The sequence below is a fragment of the Hippoglossus stenolepis genome, chromosome 1, assembly GCF_022539355.2.
Source record: "Hippoglossus stenolepis isolate QCI-W04-F060 chromosome 1, HSTE1.2, whole genome shotgun sequence".
Taxonomy (NCBI): Eukaryota; Metazoa; Chordata; class Actinopteri; order Pleuronectiformes; family Pleuronectidae; genus Hippoglossus; species Hippoglossus stenolepis.
This window is the reverse complement of record NC_061483.1, coordinates 16,035,985-16,059,809: the sequence shown is the minus strand read 5'-3', so window position 1 is coordinate 16,059,809 and position 23,825 is coordinate 16,035,985. Positions and strand designations below refer to the sequence as shown.

At 40.0% G+C, this 23,825-nt stretch overlaps 4 protein-coding genes and 1 long non-coding RNA gene across 8 annotated transcripts in view; 1 reads left to right on the top strand and 4 right to left on the bottom strand.

The window, feature by feature from the left end:
- Positions 1–713: 713 nt before the first annotated feature.
- On the bottom strand, positions 714–5,509 carry mvda (mevalonate (diphospho) decarboxylase a). The gene is made up of 10 exons (XM_035157848.2): positions 5,305–5,509; positions 5,052–5,122; positions 4,207–4,321; positions 3,972–4,118; positions 2,968–3,167; positions 2,675–2,749; positions 2,331–2,549; positions 1,695–1,810; positions 1,467–1,575; positions 714–1,169 (listed from the first exon to the last, which is right to left on the bottom strand). The coding sequence occupies exons 1-10, from the start codon at positions 5,363–5,365 to the stop codon at positions 1,089–1,091; spliced, it is 1,194 nt and encodes a 397-aa protein (XP_035013739.2). The 5' UTR covers positions 5,366–5,509; the 3' UTR covers positions 714–1,088.
- Positions 3,764–4,802, top strand: LOC118110194. Its single transcript, XR_004696894.1, has 2 exons — positions 3,764–3,823; positions 3,976–4,802. It is a non-coding gene; the product is annotated as an uncharacterized LOC118110194 (long non-coding RNA).
- Positions 5,510–6,698: 1,189 nt separating the features above from the next.
- On the bottom strand, positions 6,699–9,651 carry pdcd5 (programmed cell death 5). Its single transcript, XM_035157861.2, has 6 exons — positions 9,439–9,651; positions 8,049–8,089; positions 7,715–7,776; positions 7,542–7,633; positions 7,369–7,440; positions 6,699–7,279 (listed from the first exon to the last, which is right to left on the bottom strand). Exons 1-6 carry the CDS (start codon positions 9,502–9,504, stop codon positions 7,232–7,234), a joined length of 381 nt encoding a protein of 126 aa, XP_035013752.1. The 5' UTR covers positions 9,505–9,651; the 3' UTR covers positions 6,699–7,231.
- A 748-nt stretch (positions 9,652–10,399) lies between these two features.
- uraha (urate (5-hydroxyiso-) hydrolase a) lies at positions 10,400–12,555 on the bottom strand. 2 transcript variants are annotated; one of them, XM_035157041.2, is made up of 5 exons: positions 12,466–12,555; positions 12,102–12,160; positions 11,021–11,160; positions 10,789–10,924; positions 10,400–10,677 (listed from the first exon to the last, which is right to left on the bottom strand). In XM_035157041.2, the coding sequence occupies exons 2-5, from the start codon at positions 12,153–12,155 to the stop codon at positions 10,588–10,590; spliced, it is 420 nt and encodes a 139-aa protein (XP_035012932.1). In that variant the 5' UTR covers positions 12,156–12,160; positions 12,466–12,555; the 3' UTR covers positions 10,400–10,587. The 2 variants fall into 2 exon arrangements, with proteins under 2 accessions (XP_035012932.1, XP_035012922.1); XM_035157031.2 differs by having other exon boundaries at positions 12,102–12,204; positions 12,466–12,523.
- A 1,770-nt stretch (positions 12,556–14,325) lies between these two features.
- The window catches only part of si:dkey-234i14.2 (heterogeneous nuclear ribonucleoprotein C), a 54,879-nt gene continuing 45,379 nt past the window's right edge, over positions 14,326–23,825 (bottom strand). For all 3 annotated transcript variants that reach the window (XM_047340619.1, XM_035160873.2, XM_035160882.2), the window contains 4 exons: positions 19,477–19,646; positions 17,709–17,822; positions 16,395–16,552; positions 14,326–15,684 (listed from right to left, as the gene is read on the bottom strand). In XM_047340619.1, coding sequence (XP_047196575.1) covers positions 15,646–15,684; positions 16,395–16,552; positions 17,709–17,822; positions 19,477–19,646 — 481 coding nt within the window. In that variant the 3' untranslated portion in view covers positions 14,326–15,645. The remainder of the gene's footprint in view (positions 15,685–16,394; positions 16,553–17,708; positions 17,823–19,476; positions 19,647–23,825) is intronic.

The following is a 23,825-nucleotide window of genomic DNA, read 5'->3' as shown; positions in this document are numbered from 1 at the left end:
CAGGTAAACTAACAATCAAACAGGTGGATTTGGAGAGTCACTTTTAAATGTGATTAAGTCTAAACACTTTTAAAAGATTTGTCCATAAATGAAGGAATGAGTGAGTTTTCTCAGTCAAACATTTGGCCAATCGAAGTTTTTTCAAAGCACATTTAGCTTTTACACTTTTTAATACGCTTCAAAGTTCAAAAGTTTCAAAAGTAGAAGTTAGCAACTTGGAAATGTATGTAAAATGATGTATAACATTATACATTAACGTTATTTTCATGTTTTGTTGTCATGTTTTATTTATGTATTTATCCAGGAAGGTCCCATACTTCTGTCAAGGAGTCCTGGTCCTGTTTGTTAGTTGCCCCTGTGTTATTATAAAATGCACTGTATGAATGGGTGTGTGAATGGGTGAATGACAAAACTGTACCGGGAAGTGCTTTGAGTGATCAGCGAGGCATTTACAAATACAAGCGGGGACAGATAACATAGAACACATGTTAGACACAGCAAATAAACTAAAGCACACACACAGACACATTTGGGAGTCAATGGTGAACATGAATTATGGAAAAATACATTGTTTTATGAAACATAATAGTAAAAGAACTTTAAACTTGCCTACAGAGTGTAATTCCAAGCTACTTCCTTAAAGAACAAGCTAACTGTAATCTGGTAATGTTATGTCAATATAAATGACTATGCAAAAACAAGAAGGAACCACATTTTAATGACGAAAATATATTTTATTCTATTTTACAGAATAAGATGAACATCACTGAAATAGGTTCTGTATGTTTACAAGTATCCATTTATTGTCAAATAACTATAATAATCAAACACAGCAATGAAAACATAACCATCCTTGGCGAAGGTAATAACTGTCTCTAAGAAATATTGAGAGCTATGAAAAAATATTCAAAGAATACAGTGTGGTGTAAAGACTGAGGGACACCAGTTCAATTTGAGACGTGAAGGGAGAAATATAAGCACCAATAGTAGTAAAAGAGATGCCGGATGTTTGTAAAAAAAGTTATTTAGGACAACAATTGGCTTCTTTATTGCTCTGGGGAACTTTGCTTCTTCAGGTCTGCAGGGCATCATGCAGTCTTCTTAGGCAGACCATCAGATCCAAGCAGATGCTCAGTGGAATCCTCCACAACACACGGGCCTGGTCCAGCCTCGAAAAACAAAACAAGATCTGACTTTTACCAGAGAAGCCTCTTGAAGTGTCTGAGTTTTTAACGTCTAAAATACATCAAAGTTAAAAGCATGAATTACTTCTAAACCTGAATAACAAACGTCAAAGACTGGACTGATTCTCTACTGTTGTGTCTGTAAAGCAGAAGAGCTGCTGTACACCCCCACTATGTGCTACAATACTCAACCAAAGTAGTGCAACACAGTGTTACATAAGCATGTCTAAAAGGAAATGCAGACATGAATCTAAACTTGTGTGTGCGAGTGTGTATGTGTACCTTGGTACTAATAATGTAGCTTATTCCCTTCGGCATGGGCTCTAGACCAATCGCCTGCTTTAGATCCTCAGAAAGTGAAGCACAGGGACCTGGAAGACCCTGAATAAACCTGTAGAAAAAGAAGACAAATTAAAAGGCTGAAAGAAAAACACACCTTAATATTTACAATAGAACAGAAAGGTACTTATCAGAGAACTAAGAGGTAAAGTCCAGGAACTGTAAACTCACTGTCCTCCGTTGGTTTCCGGGGGAAAGAAATGTTGAACCACCTGGACGAACTCAGGAACGTGCTGCTGTAGCGTGAAGATCACTGCATTGGGCCCTGCGTCGAAAGTGTAGGCCACCTAGAAGGAAACAAACCGATGGGGACTGTCATTTAAAGATGTAGAGTTTTTCTGTCTCCAAGTCAGAAGTCTATGACATAAGTTTCACATATTTATTACAACAGCTCAGAAACTCAGCTGTGTGAACAGACTCTCTGTGGTAGTAATATAGAGGTGAGGGGGCTACAGTTACACACACTGTGTGAAATATATTATTACAAAACATAGACGCCATCATATACAAATGATGTTTGCAGTTTGCATTGTTTGCTCTGAAATTGCATAATGCTATGTTACTTTTTTGCAGAGGACTGAATCATTCCTAATCAATTAGATTATTATAATAAAGTGAATATATTTTTTAATTGCTAAAGTTGTGTTATCAATGTGTACATATGCAGTGACAATTGTTTAGAAAAAGGTACACAGACAGTGATCCAGATGGACAAATGTAACACTAGAATAAACAAGTACAACAAGTTCCTGCCTCAATGTTTTCTGTCTTCTAGGAACTGGGTCTCAGAGTTGAGAGGTCACTCACCCTCGTCTCCCCGTAGTGCCTGTTATATCGATGCACCAAGTTGATGACCTGTCGAGACACATTATTGAGGTAGAAGATGGGAGGGTACGTGTCGAGGCAGGTGGCGTGGAACTGGTTACTGTCCTTCATGGTCAGCTCAGCAAACGCAGTGAAGTCCTTTTTCTGCACCGCTTCGATCATCTCCACCATTCGGCCGGGGACAACAGACTCAGCCCGATGCTGCACACAGAGAAAAGAATGGAAATACACCCTCTTGTGAGTATCAGTCAATTGGGTTTAAATGCAGTGTACTGACAGTGATGTTAGTATATTTATTCATGCGTGTTGGAGGGTGAACACATTACCTTTAATAGACAGCTTGTTTGTACACTGGTTTGCATCCCAGAGGTGCTGCCCACTTGTTTCCGCTCAGCACTGGCCTGTGAGAAAACACATCAAATTACACCCGCTGTAACTTTGTACTAATCTCATTTACAGTGAGGACGTGAAGTACAAGTTCAGTCACTTTATGTTTCTATTCTTATTTGTACAAGTACAAATAACAAGCAAGTGCTTTTCACAGTAGAGAACGTATTTGCCAACACATCACAGGCACACCTTTATTCTTTCATTCTCCCACACACATAATCACACTTACCACAAGTACAAGGATTCTGAGCTCAGGCCAGTGAGTCTCTGGCTCCACCTGCTGCGCGAGACTGTCCTTGCCGTCATCTTTTTTCCCCATGATCCACTGCACGAAACCCCCATACATACTCCTGCATGCGCTACCTGAGCCTTGCCGAGCAATGCCAGACAACTCCCCCTCCACGCCAAACACCTGAGCCAGAGTGTAAACTGCAACAGAGACACAGAGGTCTTATTAATTTGTAAAAACTAAATTTCTCCATGAGGTTAAATGATACTTAAAGGGATAGTTCACCCAGAAATGAAAATTCACTCATTATCTACTCACCCCTATGCCGATGGGGTGGGGGGGTGGGTGAAGTGTTTGAGTTTCAGGGGTAAACAGTGTAGCTGATTAGTGACCCTATCTTCAGATGTAATAAAACCACAGAAAAAAACATAACATGCCTCCATACTGCTTGTGTGGTGTCATCCAAGTGTCCGGAAGCCCCGACATTCATATTCTACTGGACACAAGGTCCTTTCCACCTTGTTTTAAGCTCAAAAGTCCAACAGAAGTGGCTAAGCTAGCGGACGTTAGCATTTCCGACAGTCCCTGAATGCACCTCATTGGAAGATAGCAAAACAAGATGTCAATGACCTCGTTTGGAGTCGAATATGAATGTCGGGGCTTCCGTACACTTGGACGACACCACAGGAGCAGCATGGAGGCATGTTATGGGTTTTCTGTTGTTTTATTACGTCTGAAGAAGGACTCACCATTGACTTCAATTGTATTGGATTCTGCTCTAACAAAGTTTACCCCTGAAACTCCAGAAGTGTTTTGTGAACTCAAACACTTTACCCACCCTCCCATCGGCATAGTGGTGAGTAGATAATAAGTGAATTTCCTTTCTATCCCTTTAAGTTTGTGTATCAAAGAATGGACAAATGCAACATAATGTAGTTTGTAGGTAACTGTTGTGGATTACCATTAGTTTGATTATATTCCATTGATTGCAATAGTTTTCTCACCTAGGCAGGCGAATCCAGCAGCGGAGGAGGCGAGTCCTGCAGCAGTGGGGAAGTTATTAACTGAGCAGATGTGGACTTTGTGAGACAAACCGGTCAAATTCAAACCAGGGTCTCCATCGTTACGTCTCTTCCGTGCTAATCTTCGAACTGCGTACAGAACACAGAAGAATGTCATTAGCCTGCACTCTCTCAGACTGGCAGAGGGTGAGACAAAACAGGACAGGACAGGACTCACTCTCTCTGAGACAGGACTGTATTCTCGGATGGGTTATGTCCTCCTCTTTGCCGTTGAGCCATATTCGATCCTCCTGGAATGATCTGCTCGTTGCAACGGTTGTGGTGGTTTTCAGCTAAACAGAAGAAACCAAATCTGTTACAACACGTAGGCCGTCATATAACTGGTATGATGTCAAATTAAAAAACTTGAGCCTCAAGTTACTTGCACGTCACATTATTCAAGCACAATTCAAAGGCAATGTCCATTTAAAAAAATTGGGATCATGTATTCATGCCGAGTTATTTGGCAAGTTAGCTTTTTACAGCAACGTTGTCACACTTTGCCCAAACACCAGCTCTGCTCCGAGACATTTCAAGACAAAAAACTGTTTATGGAGTCTTTACAAGTCTTAAAATGATCATTTGTTTTCATGCCCCTTTGACTTTTTACATATTTATTTCATCTATTTTATCCTTTTGTGTTGTTATTATAGCTTTATAACGTTTATTTTATGGTATTTCACAGCAAACATCAGTCAGCTGTGAAGTACTATGAGCTGCACTAAACTGTATGAAAGATGCTTTACAAATAAAGTTTGATTGATTGATGTGAAAGCAGGAAAACACACTCACTGGACAAGAGCATAAAAGGACATCTGGAAAACCTACTGTTTTCTCTCTCTCACACACTCTCTCACACACACACACACACACTCTCACTCTCTCACTCACACACACGCACTCTCACTCACACTCTCTCTCACTCACTCACTCACTCATTCACACTCACACACACATACACACACACACACACACACACACACACACACACGGTGTTGGTAAAGTGGTTGTTGACTTAAATACCTGGTCTTGGTGCAATGTGACACTCAGGGATGAGTTAATGGGGAGGATTGCTTCTTCATCTCTCTTCCCCCCTGAAAAGCACATGAGTTGAATACACAGTAAATGACTGAGTGTCGGTGTTAAACAGTGTCAATGTGTGAAACAACACAAGTGACCAGTATTTACTAAGACCTGACACACGGGTCACACTCAGGAAACACACGCCTGATCGTTTAAACCGGGTTTGACCCCCAGCACCAGAGAACATACTCACAGTATTTGATGACAGCGATGTTCACAGGAGCGCAGCAGGTCACTGTGTTCGGCTTCTCCATGTTCCCTCCAGGCACAACCTGTGAAACCAGCAGATTGAACTGTACCGGTACTGGTTTAACATTCACTGTCGCTGCTCCTCTCGTGTTGTGCAGCTTCCCTGTCACCGACTGGAGCCTTCAGCTGTCTCCTCATTGGCTGGTGTTGAACATGTGGCTCAGGCCTCCGCCAATCAGAGACGAGCCGTTTTGATGGAGGAGACGAAATAGCCAATGAGAAATCATCTGACCACGGTCGTGCGAAAATGGGGCAAGGACAGAGACCGTCCCCCCCCCACACACACTGTCAACTATTACACATGTACAATTCTGTCATTCTAATGTGTATGTGTATATACTGTATATATATATCAATACATACCAACATAAATACATATATACACACACACACATATATATATATATATATATATATATGCAGCATGAATATAAATTAATATGTAAAGTTTAGCTGAAATACTCAAGGAATTATATTCTGTACTACTCCTATCATACATTCAATTGTAAATATTTTGTAAGTATACTTACACAAAATGTAAATAGCATGAATATCTCATTAAATATACATTAAACTAGTAAAATGACTACAATTGGCACCTTGACCAATTGGATTTATATGTGGCTAAATGCATAAGAAAGAATGATAAAACAGTTTAACAATGGCAGAGGCATTGGTCTGCATAACGATCACTAATACTGTTCTTTGGGTGTTTAATAGGAATGTTAAGGATATGTTTACATGCATTAAAGTTAAGAAAAAAATTAATGCAGGATCATAACTTGTCAATTGTTTTTTAAATTAAAGGATTTTAAAACTTCCAAAGTTTCTGATAAATAAATTTTATGTAGTTTGTCCTTTTCTGGCAGAAGATGTTTCTCCTTCCCACTTAATGCAGGAACAAAATAGTCCAAAGTGATCCTACAGTTAAGTATAACTATATTGTAGTGTTTGAAAAATGGATATCAACTGTAAGCAAACTAACTTGAGACCATGCAACAGTTAAAAAAGTACTTCCTTGGGTAATTGCAGTTCACTGTGATGTGTTAATTGTGGGAACAAAAGTTTGCATATCAACTCTAGTGGCTCTGGACTTGACACAAAGTCTCTCACACATAAAAAATTAAGTCAGGTTTCAGCTTTTTGGTTTCTTAAAAAAAACAAAAAAACTACATGATCAATTAAAAAAACTGTTAATTCTTGATTCTTGATTCTGAACTGAAAACTGTCTGAAAACATTGTCCAACCCAGTGGAACAGAATTTGTGTTAAAACCCAAAATGTTAACCTCTTAAGCGGCTAAAAACTAGAAATGGTTCCCTTAGAAATAAGCAAAACGTGAATTTAAGGCTTCATTTATTTTTATGTAAACCTTCAAGATACATGTCAGCAAAAAAAAAAATCCAAGTGCAACATCCAGGGGTAACAGGACACTGGCCCTGAATAGAAACAATGTATTGTATTAAATGAACATTCTAGATCAAATGCATCAGCAGAGTTTTGCATTTTGTCTAACATTATACATATGAAGAACAGAAATCGACCATGGAGAAATAAAAGAGTAACTACCACGAAGAACAAGAGGAGTCACACAGTGCTGTGAGTTGTCAGGGGTACAACATATACAGTGCAAATTTATGTCAACTTGACTGAAAAAAGGTCACAAAAGACCACCTTATTTGACACTGTGTGTATTCTACCCCCCACCACTGATGCCACAATGTCAACCTCATGTATTGGTGTGTTTTCCAGAGACCCACAGCATCCCATGATTTAGCTAACTGGAATACGCTGGTTAGAGATGCTATCCGAGTCCAAGTAAAGCATTTCTTCTCCCGATTTCTTGGCTCGTTCCAGGGTTCCAATTGAGAGTTAGAAATCCTCGTCATCATCTGAGTCCATCACCCGCTGTCTGTTGAACTGGCAGAAGATTTGAAAAAAAAAAAATGTCAGCTGCACTAGAGAGAAATAAATGCACCAAACATATGCAACATTTCAGAGGCACTTACTTTGACAGTGGTTTTTTTCTCTGTTTGCTGGCTGACCTTTTCGAGGATTTCGATCAAGCCTGACTCAGAAATCTGACAAGAGAGAATCTGGTCATTGCACTGCTGCCATGTGAGAGAATATAAGCATACAGCCACATACACAGCACGTCAAGCTTCAGAAGACATGCTCTTACCTTTCCTCCCAACTTCCCAAAGCGAGCCATCTGAATGAGATAATTTTCAACTGCCTTGGCCTTCTCTGGCTTCACCAAAGCAAGATTGCTTACTGAAGAAAAAGAGTAAACATGATTCATTTCCAAAAGGAACATTTCAACAGGCTAAAATAGGAATTTGAGAGCAGACTTACATCTGGCACGGGCAGACTGGTCAAGAACTTGGGCCAATATAGAGTTCCTCATATCACTATCTCTGTAAATATAAAGTAATTATATTCCCACATCAGCATCTATGAAATACTGTTTGGATATAAGACAAAGTAAAAATAAAACAAAGACATACATCCGGTAGAGAATCAGTTTAGTTCCACGGGTTTAAATTCTCATTGTTTTTTAAATAAACTGCGATTCTGGAAAAGTTGATATTCAATTTAAAGGTAATAAAGAAGTTTCCAGATCTGCAGAGAAGTCAATGTAGAGTATATAAATAAATTAGAATCGCTATAAGTATTGAACACATCTCACCTCTGTTTGGCCTCCTCTCCTTGCTGATTATTTGAAGCATCCTGGGACATGCGAGACAGCAACATGAAAAATACAGTGGGTTAGAGGGAGACTACATTAATGATATGTACAATATACTGTATGTATCAAGGCATTAACTATGTATGAACTCAGTGGGACACTACTTTAACCTCTCAGTACTCACTGGAGAACAGACTATGTAATGGGGCCAGTTTCTAACTCAAAACAAGGTCTGTGATATTTTTTTTCATTATGGATTATCCTGCAGTTTACTTTTTTCAGCAACTGAATTTGTTTTCTCTATAAAATAGCAGAAAATTTCTGAAAATGCCAGCTATCATTTTCATCAGATGAAGGCTCGACTGCACGTCTTGTTTTGTCTGTCAATCAGTTCCAAACCCTCAGTTTAGTATCGTGTGCGACAAAGCAAATGTTTTTTCATTCTTCGCTTTAAAAAAAAAGTATTATCAAAGCAGTTGATTATTTTATTATAAACTATATTTAACAATTAATCATTGCAGTCGTTGACATTTAAGCACTGAAATTCTACTGTGAGACTAAGGTTCAGTAATCTAACAACACACTTTGTGTTTAATGAATGCACTGATTGAAATCTGCTTGAAATTAGTGCTGGGCGAAAGAATTATATCAAGATAAAAGACTCATATTGGTCGATAATGATAATTATCACAATAAATATTGTCACATTATTATTTCTTTCAAATCAAAGACTGATTTTAGCTCCTTAATGATGTATTTTTTACAGTCAGCACTGCTTCACTGTGGTTGTATTAAGACTCCTGAGTGAAGGTAAGAAAAACTCAACTCTATTTTTTGTTTTACAAAAGAATAACCTGATGAAGATACATTTTGTGTTATACCTCCTCACAGTGCTTACACAATACATAAGGATTATGTCAACATATATATTTGATTTTGATTTCACTGCTATTAATGAAAAGTACATTCCCATAATTATTGACAGTGTTTTATGGCCCAGCCCTTCACGATATTACATTCTAAAGGATACCACAGTAAGTATATGTACAATACTCTGGTCTCATGAAGAAAACAGTGTGACTCGTTTATTACTCGTTTAGCTCCAATGAGGCTTCACATTGTCAGATCGCTGGATCACAATAGATTCAAAGCTAGCAGGGAGGCGATGCTGGTGATTATTGAGGTTTCTGTACACCACAGCTGGTTTTAACCGGTTTACACACATTCATCTCGCTTTAATAAGTGAGCATGTGCGGTGTGTTCCCTGTGTGACAGCTTTGTGTTAGTGAGGTGACTGATTTAGCTCCACTAGCTAGCAGCAGCATGAACCCAGCACCCCCTTATAAGGGCGGCTGCTAGCACGCTCCTCGGCTGATGTAGAGTGTCTCACCCCGTGTTTTGCCTGTAGTTCCGACATCCTCTGCCGCCGGATCGCCTCTAACTCGTCGTCCGCCATGGTTTCACAAAGGGGAAAATGGAGCCAAAGGTCCGAGAGGATGAGAGAATGTGTTGAGCTAAAGAAATCTAACTATTCTCCCATCAGAGCCAAGGCCCTACCCAGCCGCAGGAAGAGGAGTCGATGTGGATGAGACTGATCCATCCGACAGGCAGGGGGAAGCAATCGACCACAGAGCAGATCACCAGCAGTAGAGGTTGTGGAAAACAGATTGTCCTGGTTTTGGTTTGAATCATGAGGACGAAGGTTCATCCAAATTAAACTCTTTCAATTAAATGGAATTCAGTTCCTACAATCGATTGTTTTAATATTGTATTTTTTATGATATAGTACTTTTTTTATTGAACACACAAAATGCATGCAACACACTCACAGAGAGCACACACGTGTAAACAAAGGCAACATAAATATTTTCAAGAATATGAAAGCAAGAAAACCAAACACACACGCACACACCCTAACCCCTAACCCCTAACCCTAACTCTCAACCTCACCCTGACCTAAACCTGATTCTACCTCTAACCCTAAAACCAAGTCTTAACCCTCCAACGGTCCTCACAAAGATATAAATACAGTGATATGTTAAGTATACTTAACTTAACATATCTGACCTGAGGGCTAAGTTTATTTTAATGTGGGACATATAATAATTCAGTGCTGGTGATGTTGAAATCACTTGACTGTGGTGAAGTCGTGCTCTTATAATGGGTGTAGTTTATAGTTGTTTTGTTTTTATCAAAAATGCACCATCGCTACTGCACGGATAATTATAAATTTGTGTATATGTATAAAATGTATATTCTTGTGGCATCTTTACTGTACTAAACTTGGCCACTTTTGCCTCTTTACAAACACAGAAAGAGCAAGAATCACTTCCATTTTTACAAAAGAAAAACAAATCTGAAACACTTTATTCGATGGGTCAATAAAAATGTTGTATGTCATAGTGACTGGGAAATAGATTTTAAACATTATGATAGAGCCTAAGTACAGATAATATCAGAAACATATTGAATATGATTGTCACTGCCTGTGTGTGCCTGATAGATGGAGGCAGTCTCAGGACTTCATCCCATCTGAACTCTAGCTCCCTCTGTAGGTACTGTAAGAGAAACGACTCAGCAGCAAGGGGACGTGGTACTTCAGTCCAGGGTCATTTATAGTGAAGACAATCTGCAACAAACAACCAACATGATCACACTGATTGGAAAGACTGTTATCATCTTCACACTACTGGTTAAATGAGGATACACATACGATGTCAACACAAAAATGTTTCCTCACCTCAACATAGGGGTAAAAACTGGTGTCGCCCATACTCGCCCAGTATTGAGCGGTGTCAAAACGCAGTCTGTACACACCAGGGGTGAACAGTTCTTTTGTGATGAGCCCTGGGCAACGTCCATCGTCATTAGTGGTCCTGTTGAGACACAAGATGTAAGATATGTGATGAGGTTCGCAAGAGTAATGTTTGAGACTCTGAAATGAATCTAGGATCTGTTTTTCAGGTTGTTACCCAGTGGTTATCAGTGTCCAGTCATTGGTGGAGGGGACTTGTCGAGAGAGGCTGAGGGCCATGTTGGAAGCAGGGATGCCCGAGGCTGTATTCAGCACGTGAGTGGTGAGCGGACCAGGTGAGCCTGCCATTGCTGTGCTCTACAGACCAAGGGAGTAAGACTTTAAATGGATGAGCTTACATCTCAAATAGTTCTCACATATACTTGACGAGTGACACAATTATATTCAGACAGGCCAAGTTTTCTCAAATAACACTGAATTCATGTAATTTCTAATTATCTGTGCCAGGTTATTCCAAATTGACCACATATAGTCTGAATTTCCACTGGACATCCTTTTTAAACACGACAATTACTTAGAACTAAGAGTTGATGGGAGCATCCTGATGTTTATAAGAATTTTTGAATTGTGATTCTTTGTCTTTCATCAGAGAAAAGCATCAGATTACAACAGACAATATGACAATAATTCTTTTAAATTCTGATTTGTAGTTTTATCTGTCATCAACTAATCTTATACATAGAAAACAAGGATGTGAACATGAACATTTATAACACAATATCCTCAGGATGATTGAACAACAGGACATTAGAGGTCAGTGTGTCATAGTAAGTAAATCAGATTATATTTGTATAGCTCCTTTCACAGACACAAAATCATGGTGCTTTATGTCAGTAAAGATGCACTATTAAAAATAATCAAGGTAAAATCGTAAACAATTGTTAAAATCACCACAACAGTGTTAGAACAACTGAAATGGACCTTTATGGGAGGAAGGTTTCCCACCATGACTTAATAACCACAATACCAGGTAGTTGTTAATCATATCTGACTGTAAAATGTAAATGTAATGTTAATAAATACCCTGGATATAATATTATGTAAGTTCTGTCTCTGAATTTGATGAGTCATTTAACCCAAATGTCTCGACAGCCACAGAGTTCATGTAGTTGCCATATAATACTGTAATCAGTGCAATATAACACTTTCAATGTATAATGCTGTGTAGCAACATTCATCATGTTAAGTCAAAAATCTTCTATTTGATAGAGTTAGTTTAGTTAGAGTTTTGTGCTTACCTTATTTTCAGGCAAAATATGACCCTTCAGTTTCTGCAGCCTGGACACACTCATGTGTGCTGAAGAATGCAACGAGGGAATGAAACTGGGTCAGCAGTTTTAACTGAGGAATGCAATGTTACGGTTTATTTAACAGCATCAGACTTCAGTAGCATAACTTGTGGCCTGTTCAGTAGACATGTGCTTATCTCTTTGTCAACAGACGACCAGTTTTGCAAGAGTCCCTTTAGTCACACTTTGCCTCCAGCACTTTGAACTCAGTGGAAATGAATGATCACAGTCGACTGCATTGAGACGGGGGCTCATTTAAAGTGGCACGATTGTACTAAATTGTAGTTAAAGAAACAGCCTTTTATATTCTTACCTTGCTAGATATCCTCACCTGCAGCTTCCTGCTTGAATTTCCTCACTGACAGGACATGTGCTCTGTCTCCTCCCCCCACACACCCTCAACTTCACATTCCAATGTAATTCACAGCTGAGCGTTTAGTATAATATTCTCAAATTTAAAGTTGCAGTGTGTAGAATGTAGTGACATGAAGTGGTGAAGTTGCATGTTGCAGCTGAATACCCCTCACCTCATCCTCCTCTTCCAAACATGAAAGAGAACCCGTGGTAACCTTCAGTTTTCATAAAAACTCAAAGGGTGTTTAGTTTGTCCAGTCTGGGCTACTACATGATACATGGCGGCCTCCATAGAGAGGACCCCCCCCCCCATGATGTAAATATAAAGTATTTCAATATAAAGGGCCCATCCTAGGGTAAATAAAACCCCAATTTGTATAATTTAGATGAAACCCACTCGTGAAAACATCACTAGGATTATTTTATATTAAATTTCTGTCAATAGATCCCTTTCACCTAAATCTTACACACTGGATCTTTAAGGGATCATTTGGTGCTAAAAGTTGAAAACAAGCAATTCCCTGTATCATGTTTTTTTATGGTGACTCCCCTTTTTCTGATTCTCATGTACCAAACTGTGGTACTCAGCACATCAGAAATGTGTTAAAGTAGTCAAGTCTACTGTGTGTTTATTGCTGTTTAATAAATGATATGGTAAAACTTTGAGAATGTCAGTAAATGATCTGGTCAGAGAGTTTGTCCCTACACACATCAACCACCAGACGGCTTTGGGGTAAATGTTATAACTCAATATCTAATTTGCCTTCACTTGTGGACTGAACTGAATTCAATTTACAACAGTTTGTTGAAAATAAATTAATTAATCTCAATAATTAATCTGAATTGGTTAAAACTGTATTTCCTCATGTGATTGAATCAACATAAAAAAACCATTGTACCTCATGACTTCATCAGAAGAAAAATATATATAATGGAAATATTATAAATGGCACTGAAGCTCACATTTGTCTGCACCACACATTGTGTATTCTTAAAATTATGAAATACTCTTCCTGTTAGGTAATACTTCAAAAGCTTTATTGTATGTGCTATTGCTTCTTTCAACTCAACAGTAACAAATAAACATCTTAACCTTATTACTTTTATACTTTATTCACCATCAACTATTTCCTTTCTGTGTGGCCGTAGCATCTCAGCTTTATAAATCAGTTCTTTTCTGTCTCAGATATGTAAGTTGAATTTCCAGAGTGACAGCAGGTGTTGAAGAGGCTGACGGTAAAATTGTCCTTTTTTACGATTTGTGAGAAATTTGCCTGATTCTGTTTCCGAGCCTTGACTCCTCAGCATGTGCAAGAGTGACAGACTGAAAAAAATCTCACAGAACTAATTGACTCATTTCATTTTGTGACCTGTTGCTGGATTATGACACCGACTGAGTTTTAGATTTGATTCTTTTCATGGGAAACATTGTCTGGGTGGAAAATGTTGCAGTGTGAGTCTGGTTCATGTTGCTGATATCGCACACAGTCTCCTGTGGGTCAGACCTTTGCTGAAACCATCTGAGCAGTAGGTTCAATATGATATGTCACTATGTGATCAGTGGCTCTAATGATCCACTCTGTCTCAATGTGATGTATTTACCATTATCTTACCTCCCATGTCCTCCCCAGTTCAATTACTATACAATATATTTTCTCCATATATAATTTGCACACCTCAGATTGTTGCGTATGTGGTCTAGTTTGGTAACATGAGCAATTTTATATTTTCCTGTTTTCACATAATTTCCAAATGTTTGTTTCTTCTGCCATTATTTCCTCTGTTTCTGTCAGAATAAAACACACTGGCATGAACTGCGTTTATAGTCAATATGAAAATACTTTTACTACTGTGACAATGAGTATTTCCACTTGGCTTATCTTAAGATCGCAAACAAAAACATGTAACACTATAAGAATTATAATAACATCATCATCGTCTTTAAAAAAAACATACGAGAAGTCCTAAAGCAAGACTAAAATCAGACAGCAGAACAGTTACAGCAAAGTTTTACAATAATACACAATATTACACACTGATCTGGGCCTTTTAAGTGCCAACAACAGAGGGGAAGAGAGCTGCAACATTCCTCTCACACATTTAAAGTAGAGAAACTACTAGTATGTCTAAACATTATAAGGTTGTCTGTATAATACTTTCAGAGAGTAGCAATCAGATGTAGCGTACCTGAAACTTACAAGCAAAAAAACATCAAACTCGTTTTCTCTCCTGAATGATCAGCATGTACAAGCAAGAGCAAGAATTAGTTGACTGTCAACAAAAGGCTGCCATCAAAGATCTTATTCTTTTACAAGTCGAAAATACTTTGAGACACACAGATGTATTTCTTTCATTTACACTACATGCACACAATATTCCAGTTTGACCCTTATTCTGGAATTGACAATGATATTAAAGTGGTTACATGATTAATTCATATATCCAGTTTTTGAATAGTTTTCTGCATAATTTAATTAATTGTGCTTTGTGAACATAAAATGTTAAAGAGAAGAGTAAAATGCTTACATTTTCCTTAGAGACATTGTTTTTTAGATCTTTCTTTTCTGGTATAAACTGTTGAAGCAGCAGAAAAATTCTTGTGCCATAAATAAACATTTTATTATTATTATTTTAAATTATTACTGTGTATTACTGTTTATTCTCATTCTGTCTTTTTATATGAAGAAAAATTGAAAGGATAAACCGTTAAGCAGGTTACATAACGTTTAATCAGACAGCTGTATTGTCACATTTGGATTAATACTGGAATATTGGTGTTGGTGCAAAGCCACTCACACAGAAGAAAACGTTAAATGAACCTGCTTCCAGCTCGTCTTTATAATTACTTTCTAGATAAGATCCCGCCTCATTCTCTCAGGCCAACATTAACTCCTGTCAATCACATCCACATCTGTGTGTCTGTGTGTGTATAAATCCCCCGTGTCAGCCATTTCACGTTAAAGTATAGTCACGCAAACCAAGCTGCTGCAATACAATTAAAAGTACTGTGTTATCTGATATGTACACCCAGTTGGGGAATGAAGCCTCTGGTATGAGCGTTGGCTCGGCTGTGGTCGTTCTCTTCCTCAGTGTTTGGCACTTAATCCACATCTCCTACATTTCGTCCGAGTTTCCTCCCTCATATTTCCTCCTCTGGATCAGAGCTGTGGTTGCTCATCTGTGACAGACAAACAATGAGACAGAAGAGAGAGAGACAAACAAAGAGACTTTTTATTTAAACTGCAAGCTCAGAATGACTAAGTAGAATTTCATTATGCATGTATAATCTGATTTCACAGTAGACACGCACATGTGCACATGCGTCACAAGACTGAGACCTCTAGATGTCTTGTCTGTGCAAAGGACAGTTTTCTAAAAATAAAACTGAACTAATCAATTGAAAATATAATTTGGTCTCTGGACATATTCAAGTTTTCTAATTATCTCTGCTAAGGAGGTTATGTTACCACCCATGTCTGTGTGTGTTGGTTTGTTTGTAAGAAAGATTAAGCAAAAACGATTACCACTAGGTGGAAGGATGCAGTATGTGTCAGGGAAGAACCAATTATGTTGAGGATCTGCATCTGGGGGCAGGTCCAGGAACATTGTGTTTTCAAAATGTTTGTTAATTTATCAGAGAGTATATTTGGGAACATATTTATGAGTGTGTGCAATTTTGTGCAGATAAGAATAAAAATCTGGCAAATGAATATGTCTTCATCCACAAAAAGGCCCAGACAGAGTAAGAAAACTGCTGCACCATTTTTGACCTTTGTCATGAATCTCAATGTTAACAGCAGAAAATGTGTGTCATGCTGCATAAGAGCGCTGTCCCCCCCGCTGATACATTTTGTATTAACTCCTGAAGATGTGTAGATGTGCATTTACCGTGTGGTGGTCATCATCGGGCTCCCTCAGGCCAGCGCTCTCCCTGTGGATCCGATGGCGGGAGCTGGGTGGAGAGAGGGAGGAGGGGGAGTGCTCCGGGCTGCTGGCGGACAGAGCATACGGGGAGCAGGCCGGACTGTCCTCTCTCAGGGGAGACCCTACCACACAGAAACCAACACACGGGAGTTAGGGGGAAAACTATGTGGTTTGGACCTTATTCCTTATCTTGAAATGTGTGTGAAGAAATATGTTTACTGTGGCTCACAAAGTGTCTGTGCACTGACGTTGTACCAGATGACAGGAAACAAGAGTGGGAGTGACAGGTTGAAGGACAGATGAGGAGGAAGCACGGGGGAGGGTGGGGGGAAGCGAGAGACAGCAGGCTAGATAGTGAGAGACAGGGGAATCAAGTGGAGCCGGAGATAAATTAATATGAAGATGAGAGCTATCAATCGTACAAGGTCATTCAAAGCAGAGGGGAGAACACACACACATGCGTACACACACTTTTCTGCAGCACACACACAGACACACACACACCCAGCTGCTAACCTGCAGCCGCAGCTGTCACTTTGTCTGTTTAGTAAATTGCTTTGTTATAAATTCAGCACAATGTTTTGATGATGACCTTTAGAATCAAGGTTAAAGAACTGTCTTTGTGTATAAAAAATAAATAAAGCGTTTTTAGTGTGGTAGCGACTGAGGACAAAGTGCTTAGCGGAAGGTGGACTGCACCACATGAGTGTTGTAAATCCTGTTTTTTACGATTTGTGATTATTTTAATTAAGATTGCAGTAAAAAGCAATTTCCTTACGAAGGATAACAAAGCTTTGATTCATTCATCCTCCGAGCTGGGAGTTACTGTGTTGTGCTTTAACGTCCACATGAGGGCAGCAGCAGCTCTTTCCTACACTGAGCCGCTGTCGTTCTGATATTTGTTTTTATCCTGAAGCTTCATCCATCAGTTACTTTAAACAAACCCTTTGTTCAGCATGTTCAGTCTTGACGTTCCCTACTCCAGCTGATTTTGCCATTGATTCAAAAAAATGTTTAAAACCCTGACAAGACGAAAAATAATTGATTTGTCAGGTATAACAGGAGCGACTCCGCTGGCACAGTGTGTTCCCCAGCCAGCAGTCTCCCTGCGGCACGGGCCCTGAATCATTCTGTGACTGGTGGAGCAAATCAAGCAGAAACCTGAAATTGGCGTACCACCGGAGTCCACCTTAAAATGTTTTTGATGCGCGAATGGATTATCCATCATCCAGTTTCACACCGACCCGCCTCCGCCGTCTGCCTGAATGAGCGTCTCACCTTTGTGGTCACTCTTCTGTGTGTCCATCCTTTCAAGACTGTCGAGCAGCCCATCGATCTGTGTCTTTATCAGAGTCAGCTCCTTTTTAATCACCTGCAACTCCTCCATGCCCACTGCAGGGACACAGAGACACAGAGAACGTGAGGGACACTGGGACATTACACAACCCGAGAGAAAATTATCTTCAGAGAGAACTTTGAAGGAAGAGCTCAACACATTTCAGAACATTATTACCATATCTGAAAGCTTTACAGTTTAGAGCTGCATATGGCTGAAGCGAGCAGCTGATTAGCTTAGTTTAGTATAAAGACTTAAACATCTTGAGGTCAAGAAAAGATGTGAAGTAAAATTCATAAGGACATAAGAGGAAGACAGACGCCTTGGTCAGTGCTGTGCTAAAGGAGATAAGAGGCGAACAATTGAAACATCTTTCCAAAGCATTTAGAGAATTCGACCAGCTCTTATCAACGTCTGGGCCGTTTCAATCAGTTAGGAACCGTCCTGAGCAAGACAGACTTTTTCAATCTCAGGCCTGAAGTCCTCTGGTCACCCTGAGACAGTGGGATGTCACCGATGTTAAGCCTTAAGAAACTGTCTCCTGGCTCCAGACGGTGGCATCAACCTTCTCATCAATTTCTCAGAGAGTAAGTGTTAGTGTCTGTTTCTAAAAATGTCTAAATATTACTGAAAAATGCTACTATTGAAGTATGAATACAATGCACAGGAGTTTGTGGTTGTTTACATTAAAAACAATGCACCCTGAAATTATATTTGATGTGATACAGGTTATTTACATTTCTGATCTGCTACTCAGGCTAATGAAAGCAACATCAGAGAAATGAGGATGCTGCCCCCTGGGGGGAAAGAAAGAACCACTGCAGGCGTAATCTCTATAAACAGATTCTGCTTGTGAATATGCAGAACCTGTAGACAGAGAACAAGATTTTGGGGCAGGAAGTTTTCTGGTTTCCGTTTTTTTGTTTTATCAGGTTTGAGCAGGCTTTGGTTGCCCGCAGGTAAACAGTCCATGTGGAGAGAGAAAGAGGAGGAACACATTGACTCAATTGCATCGGCTATAGGCTTTTTAATTTAGAAAACACCTAAAACAAAAAAGTATCACTGTTTGTGTTTTATATGGAGAAACGTTCAACTTCCACTGTCTACAACGGAGGCCTCAAAATACTGGCTGTTGCTCCCTGAGGCTAATTTGTAATCAGACAACAGCCGATGGGCTTGGAGATTGCTGTGGGGGCAACATGGTTGACTTGGGTAAAAATATGGAGCGAAACGAAGTTGAGTTAAATTCATTTATGTAGAAAAACTAAAGATCTGCTAACGCGCTGATCTTTATTTCCCTCAAATTCAACTTGGATCCTGATTTCATTTGTTGCTTCACTGTTTTTTAATAATTGATAACAAATGTGGATTGGGGGGGGGCTTTTTCCTGCCTCTGACCAGTAAAATGCTTGTGAACCACTGACCTAGAATCGGTGTGTGTCGAGTACACACAGAATATTTGGCCTGTGATAACTTTGTGCTGAAGGGATGAGAAGGTACGGATCCAATGAGCCTGACTTCCTGTGTATGAAACAGTGTGTGGCTGCTTTTTATCAGAAGCTTTAGCTGTAATAAACATTTAATTCTAAATGCAGAGAGGATGACCATTGCATTCAAGAGCTTCGGGCAAACGGGAATCATCTGACGCAGCCTGTCGTCATGACCTCGACTGAATACAGCTTCGAGCCTTAGTTCAGACACATTACTCACACTTGGCTGTGCTTGAACTAGTGGAGTGGGCTCTGGAGCTTTTGGAGTGGGCTCTGTCTCGACTGCGTCTGTGGCCGGAGGAGTGGGAGGAGGAGCGGGGTCGCTTGGCCACACTGGGTCCCAGGGGCAGAGGAGACAGGGATGCCGGCACACGCTGGTAGTCATACACCCTGGAAATACAAAAGTGTTATGATGCCCAGTCCTCACACAGAGCAACAACAATATACTCAGACAACTAAAGTAAGCATGTGACGGACAGTGGAGATAGTAATTGTTCTGCAGGCAGTGGGAGCTATCCACAGCCAGGACAAAGCTTTTAAAGCCATCTTCAGGTGGCAAGCGTTTACTCACAAGATCACCTCACTCTCCTTCCAGATCAATACACAGCATGCTACACACACTTTCATCCCCCTGGCCTATAGTGTTGTGTAGTTTGAGAACATCATCAAAATAGAATCGTTCATGTTAATTTTAGACTATTTCTTTTTTTTGTTTGTGACCTGATTCGTTTTTTAATCAGTTTGACATTAATGCATTCCCTGATTAAAGATAGAGCAGTGAAGTGTGAGTGCCTGTTTATTCCCTTTATTCAGTCTTTTCCTTGAACCTTTTAAAAGGTGAGTGAACACACAAGTCTCCTGGATACAGCGACAGTCAAAGGTTCGTACTAATAAAACCGGTTTGCATCACTTTAACTTGTGCTGCTTCAGACAAGCACTGAACTCCGGACATTTTCCTGAAATTATGCAGAGGGGCTGTATGTGACAAAAATGTGCGAGTCTGTCGCTCTTGACATTCTCCCAGAGCTTTTCCTGCCAGCCCCAAAGCCAACGTGAGAATTCACAGCCAGCAAGAGGATGCGTGGATGACGTTTCTAACCCGCGATGGAGGCAAAACTGGAAAAAAAAAGAGGTTCCACAGATGTAGAAGAGAGCTTTTGTTGATTAGAACCAACGCCAGGGTTGATGCGCTGTAAACAGTAATGCGTTATCTGCAGCTGAATTTATACATCATGTCCTGCCTCCTGCGTGCTCTCTACCCAGACGCCACCCCTCACCTGAATGTTACGGACATCCCCTGCTGTTATGAGCACGTCTGACTTAGACAATCTCCTGCTGCGTTCTTCATATGCGAAAGGCAAACACCCTAAAATGTACAGACCGAATTGTCCGACCCAATTCATGTCTGAAAACGGCTTCAGCCTCATAGAAGTCCTGGTATTTGGTTAATAGAAAAAAATAGTTTTATGAAATAAAACATGTATTTCTGTGGGTAAGGTGTCTAAACTATTGACAACTATTGAATGGCCTATCTCAAACCAGGGAGTGATACAGGTTAGTAGCTGACATGAAAGAATATATATAGATGTATGTGTGAGTGTAAAAAAGCAGCTATTCAAGTATCTCATATATAAAGGTGGATGTTTATTGGATTCTACCTTCATTTGTCTTTTACTTTCTGCCTTTGTCTCTCTCTCTCGCTCTCCTGTGCTCTGCCATTGCCTCGTCCCTGTGGACAGCTCCATGTTTCTATCTGTCACTGAATGTAATTGGTTCTGTCAGGGCCAATCAATAGCTCCCCGCCATGCTAACAGCACTGGCGACAGGAGGTGTATCACAGTCAAACGCTATAGTGGTAACATAAATGAAACTGTGTTTGTGCCTGTGTGTGTGTGTGTTTCAATAGAAATAGAGATGATGTTGTGATTCACTGACCCACTGACCAGGTGAAGCCCAGGTACAAGGTCAAAACTGACCAATGATTGTGGGGCAAAGCTGCAGAGAGGGTGGGGCCCGGGGCAAACAGAATCTACCATTTTACAGAGGTTTCTGTGGATTTGTAGCAGCAGCAACTGAGGAACAGATTGTTAATAATTTTTTTTTTAAAAAAGGTCAAATGAGTTACAAAGCTACGGTCAGGTCCAGAACATTATAACTCCCGGTGGTAACAGCAATCCAAACGGATATAGTCTCAATCTGGATAAATCTGGATGAGGGACAGACTGAGCCCAGCCTGGTTTCTGCAGAGCCAGGAGAGGGAAAGACTCCTCTGCTGTATATCACAAGCCAGCGACAGGGAGGCAAGCTGTCAGCTGCAAGGACTTTGACTTGGACAGTAATGTAGATTTACTGATTGAGCTGTTAGCCAGTCAGTCACTGGAAGCTTTTCTCTGTTGTTTTTCTCCTCTGTTATATTCTGTGAAGCCGCTCTACCTGATACAGAGATTTCTGCAAACGACCTGTTCACGGATCTGTCAGCCAATAATGTCGTTCGAAATTAGCATTTCACTGTCATATCAGTATTGTAGTTTATGTTTGATAATATGCACTGATGAAAAATTATATCGATAATATAAAAATTATATCACAAAAAGATGTGTATTGATGTTTACATTTAACATAAAATGTTTTAATTCAGGTTCTATATATTTAGTTGTATTTTTGTAATTACAGTTATTAATAATGAAATTCATGGTTAAACTTCAATTACATTTCTTTGTCATAAGAGTTTGATAACGACATATACCAATCTTTTAAAAATACAGTAAAAACATTGGCTGATATGTCGGTATCGCTAATTCTTTACTCCCTAATACCACAGACTGTAGATAAAGATGGACAAAATGGCTGCTCCCAAAAAGTGAAGCTGAAGCATCTCGATCGCCACCTGGTGGCTTGTTGCAGTATAGGTCATCCATGTTAGTGGGTGGGATATGGATCAAACTAAACAGTCAAATTAGTTGTTTCATGCTATTAAAATGGTGTAAAAACGTCATGATTGACAGCTGAGAGTGACTTGTGCGTGTATCGATAGCACCTTGCCACCGCGGCTCCACACCCTGATCGCTACTACGCAGACTCTGTCTCCGAATGAAATCAGCGCAAGATGGCAGCGTTCGTATCTGGGATATTTTGGTTACATTTCTGGCTAGTGGGAGGAAGGGGAGATGCGTTGTCCATCTCTATGTTCAATCTCCATATCAGTCGGGCTCTAATACACACACAGACACACAGGTATGGCAGTGTCACATAAGGATGAAGTGTGTTAGACCACCAGAAGTGTGTAAGATTAGAGGCTTTGAGCAGAGACCAAATACTTATGGGAGTTTAAAGTACTTTAGAGCAGTTTGCAGGGGCAGATAGACAATGTGCTGTTACACCGACTTTGAAGTGTCATCTCAGAGAATGGCGGCTCAGACAATGAGAGACTGTAGACGAGCGAGGATTACAGAAAAGTGTGTGAGTGCGTGTGAGAGAGAGTTTGTCTCTATGGATTAGACCCCACACCAAAAGCCGCTTTGTAAACTCGGACTGTTATCTGTGTGCTGAAAGACACTTTTCTCCATTGTTTGCTCAAGAGGACAGCAGACAAAAACAGTCATTTCTCTCCTCCCCACACACACTGTCTCCACCTCACCCCGAGGCAAACACATGTGTGCGTACACACACATAAATATCCACACACAGCTGTCAGTGGTGCTAGCTAACAGAATGGGAAATAATCATGCACTGTGTTAAAAACAAATTAAAAATCCGAGGCGAGTATTCCCCCCGGAGCGAAGGCAGAAAAATGCAGAGCAAAGCAAAGCAAACGAAAAAAGATGACGGTTAATACTTAGAGCATCAGAGCGTCGATATGTTCGAGAAAGAGGCAGTGGAATGAGGTGTATCTTGCATTGTGTGTGTGTGTGTGTGTGTCTGTGTGTGTGTGTGTGTGTGTGTGTGTGTGTGTGTGTGTGTGTGTGTGTGTGTGTGTGTGTGTGTGTGTGTGTGTGTGTGTAAGTGTAAGTGTAAGTTTTATTCAGATCTGCTGAGTGGAGTGTTTATGAGTGAGGCCTGGGGGATGCAGGAGGGTCCCTGAGCAATTTCAGTCAAGGACCAATAGCACAGAGCTCAGTCTGAATACTTCAGCCATGTAACCACTGCACTTTACTCTACACGGCACAAGAATCTATTCTGCTCATTCTCACAGATTGTAAACCAACTGATGGTGGTGTCTGAAATAATCAGAAGAAGTTTGTTTACCACTGGGAAAAATCACTGGAACGCCGCCTCAAGTCAGAACCACAACCCCGGAAAGTCTGCAAAAATGTTGGTACACCAGTTGCTGACGTCATCACTTATAAACCAATGAATATAATTTTACAATCAGCTCTGAATGGTAGCTCCTAATGTTTAACTTGCGTGTTGAGTGTTCATCTCTCACAAGCACCTAAAACCACTTTTTAGCCAATACAGACGTTTTTATGATTAACGTGCATTTGTTAGAAATTATTTATACTCCTGTCACACCTGAACCTTTTCTTTGCTCTTCATTATTATTCAAATATTGGTAAGGTGTTGTTTAAA

Excerpts from the sequence above, each read along its gene's own strand:
- mvda (XM_035157848.2), bottom strand. The coding sequence starts at position 5,365 with ATGGAGAAGCCGAACACAGTGACCTGCTGCGCTCCTGTGAACATCGCT. Across the intron at positions 3,168-3,971 it reads TGCTGGATTCGCCTGCCTAG|TTTACACTCTGGCTCAGGTG; the intron begins GTGAGAAAACTA and ends TCTCTGTTGCAG. Across the intron at positions 1,170-1,466 it reads GCTACATTATTAGTACCAAG|GCTGGACCAGGCCCGTGTGT; the intron begins GTACACATACAC and ends TTGTTTTTCGAG.
- uraha (XM_035157041.2), bottom strand. The coding sequence starts at position 12,155 with ATGAGTGTGTCCAGGCTGCAGAAACTGAAGGGTCATATTTTGCCTGAA. Across the intron at positions 10,925-11,020 it reads TGGACACTGATAACCACTGG|GACCACTAATGACGATGGAC; the intron begins GTAACAACCTGA and ends GTGTCTCAACAG. Across the intron at positions 10,678-10,788 it reads GTTTTTACCCCTATGTTGAG|ATTGTCTTCACTATAAATGA; the intron begins GTGAGGAAACAT and ends TGTTTGTTGCAG.
- pdcd5 (XM_035157861.2), bottom strand. The coding sequence starts at position 9,504 with ATGGCGGACGACGAGTTAGAGGCGATCCGGCGGCAGAGGATGTCGGAA. Across the intron at positions 7,777-8,048 it reads GGAGAGGAGGCCAAACAGAG|AGATAGTGATATGAGGAACT; the intron begins GTGAGATGTGTT and ends TTATATTTACAG. Across the intron at positions 7,441-7,541 it reads TTGGGAAGTTGGGAGGAAAG|ATTTCTGAGTCAGGCTTGAT; the intron begins GTAAGAGCATGT and ends CTCTCTTGTCAG.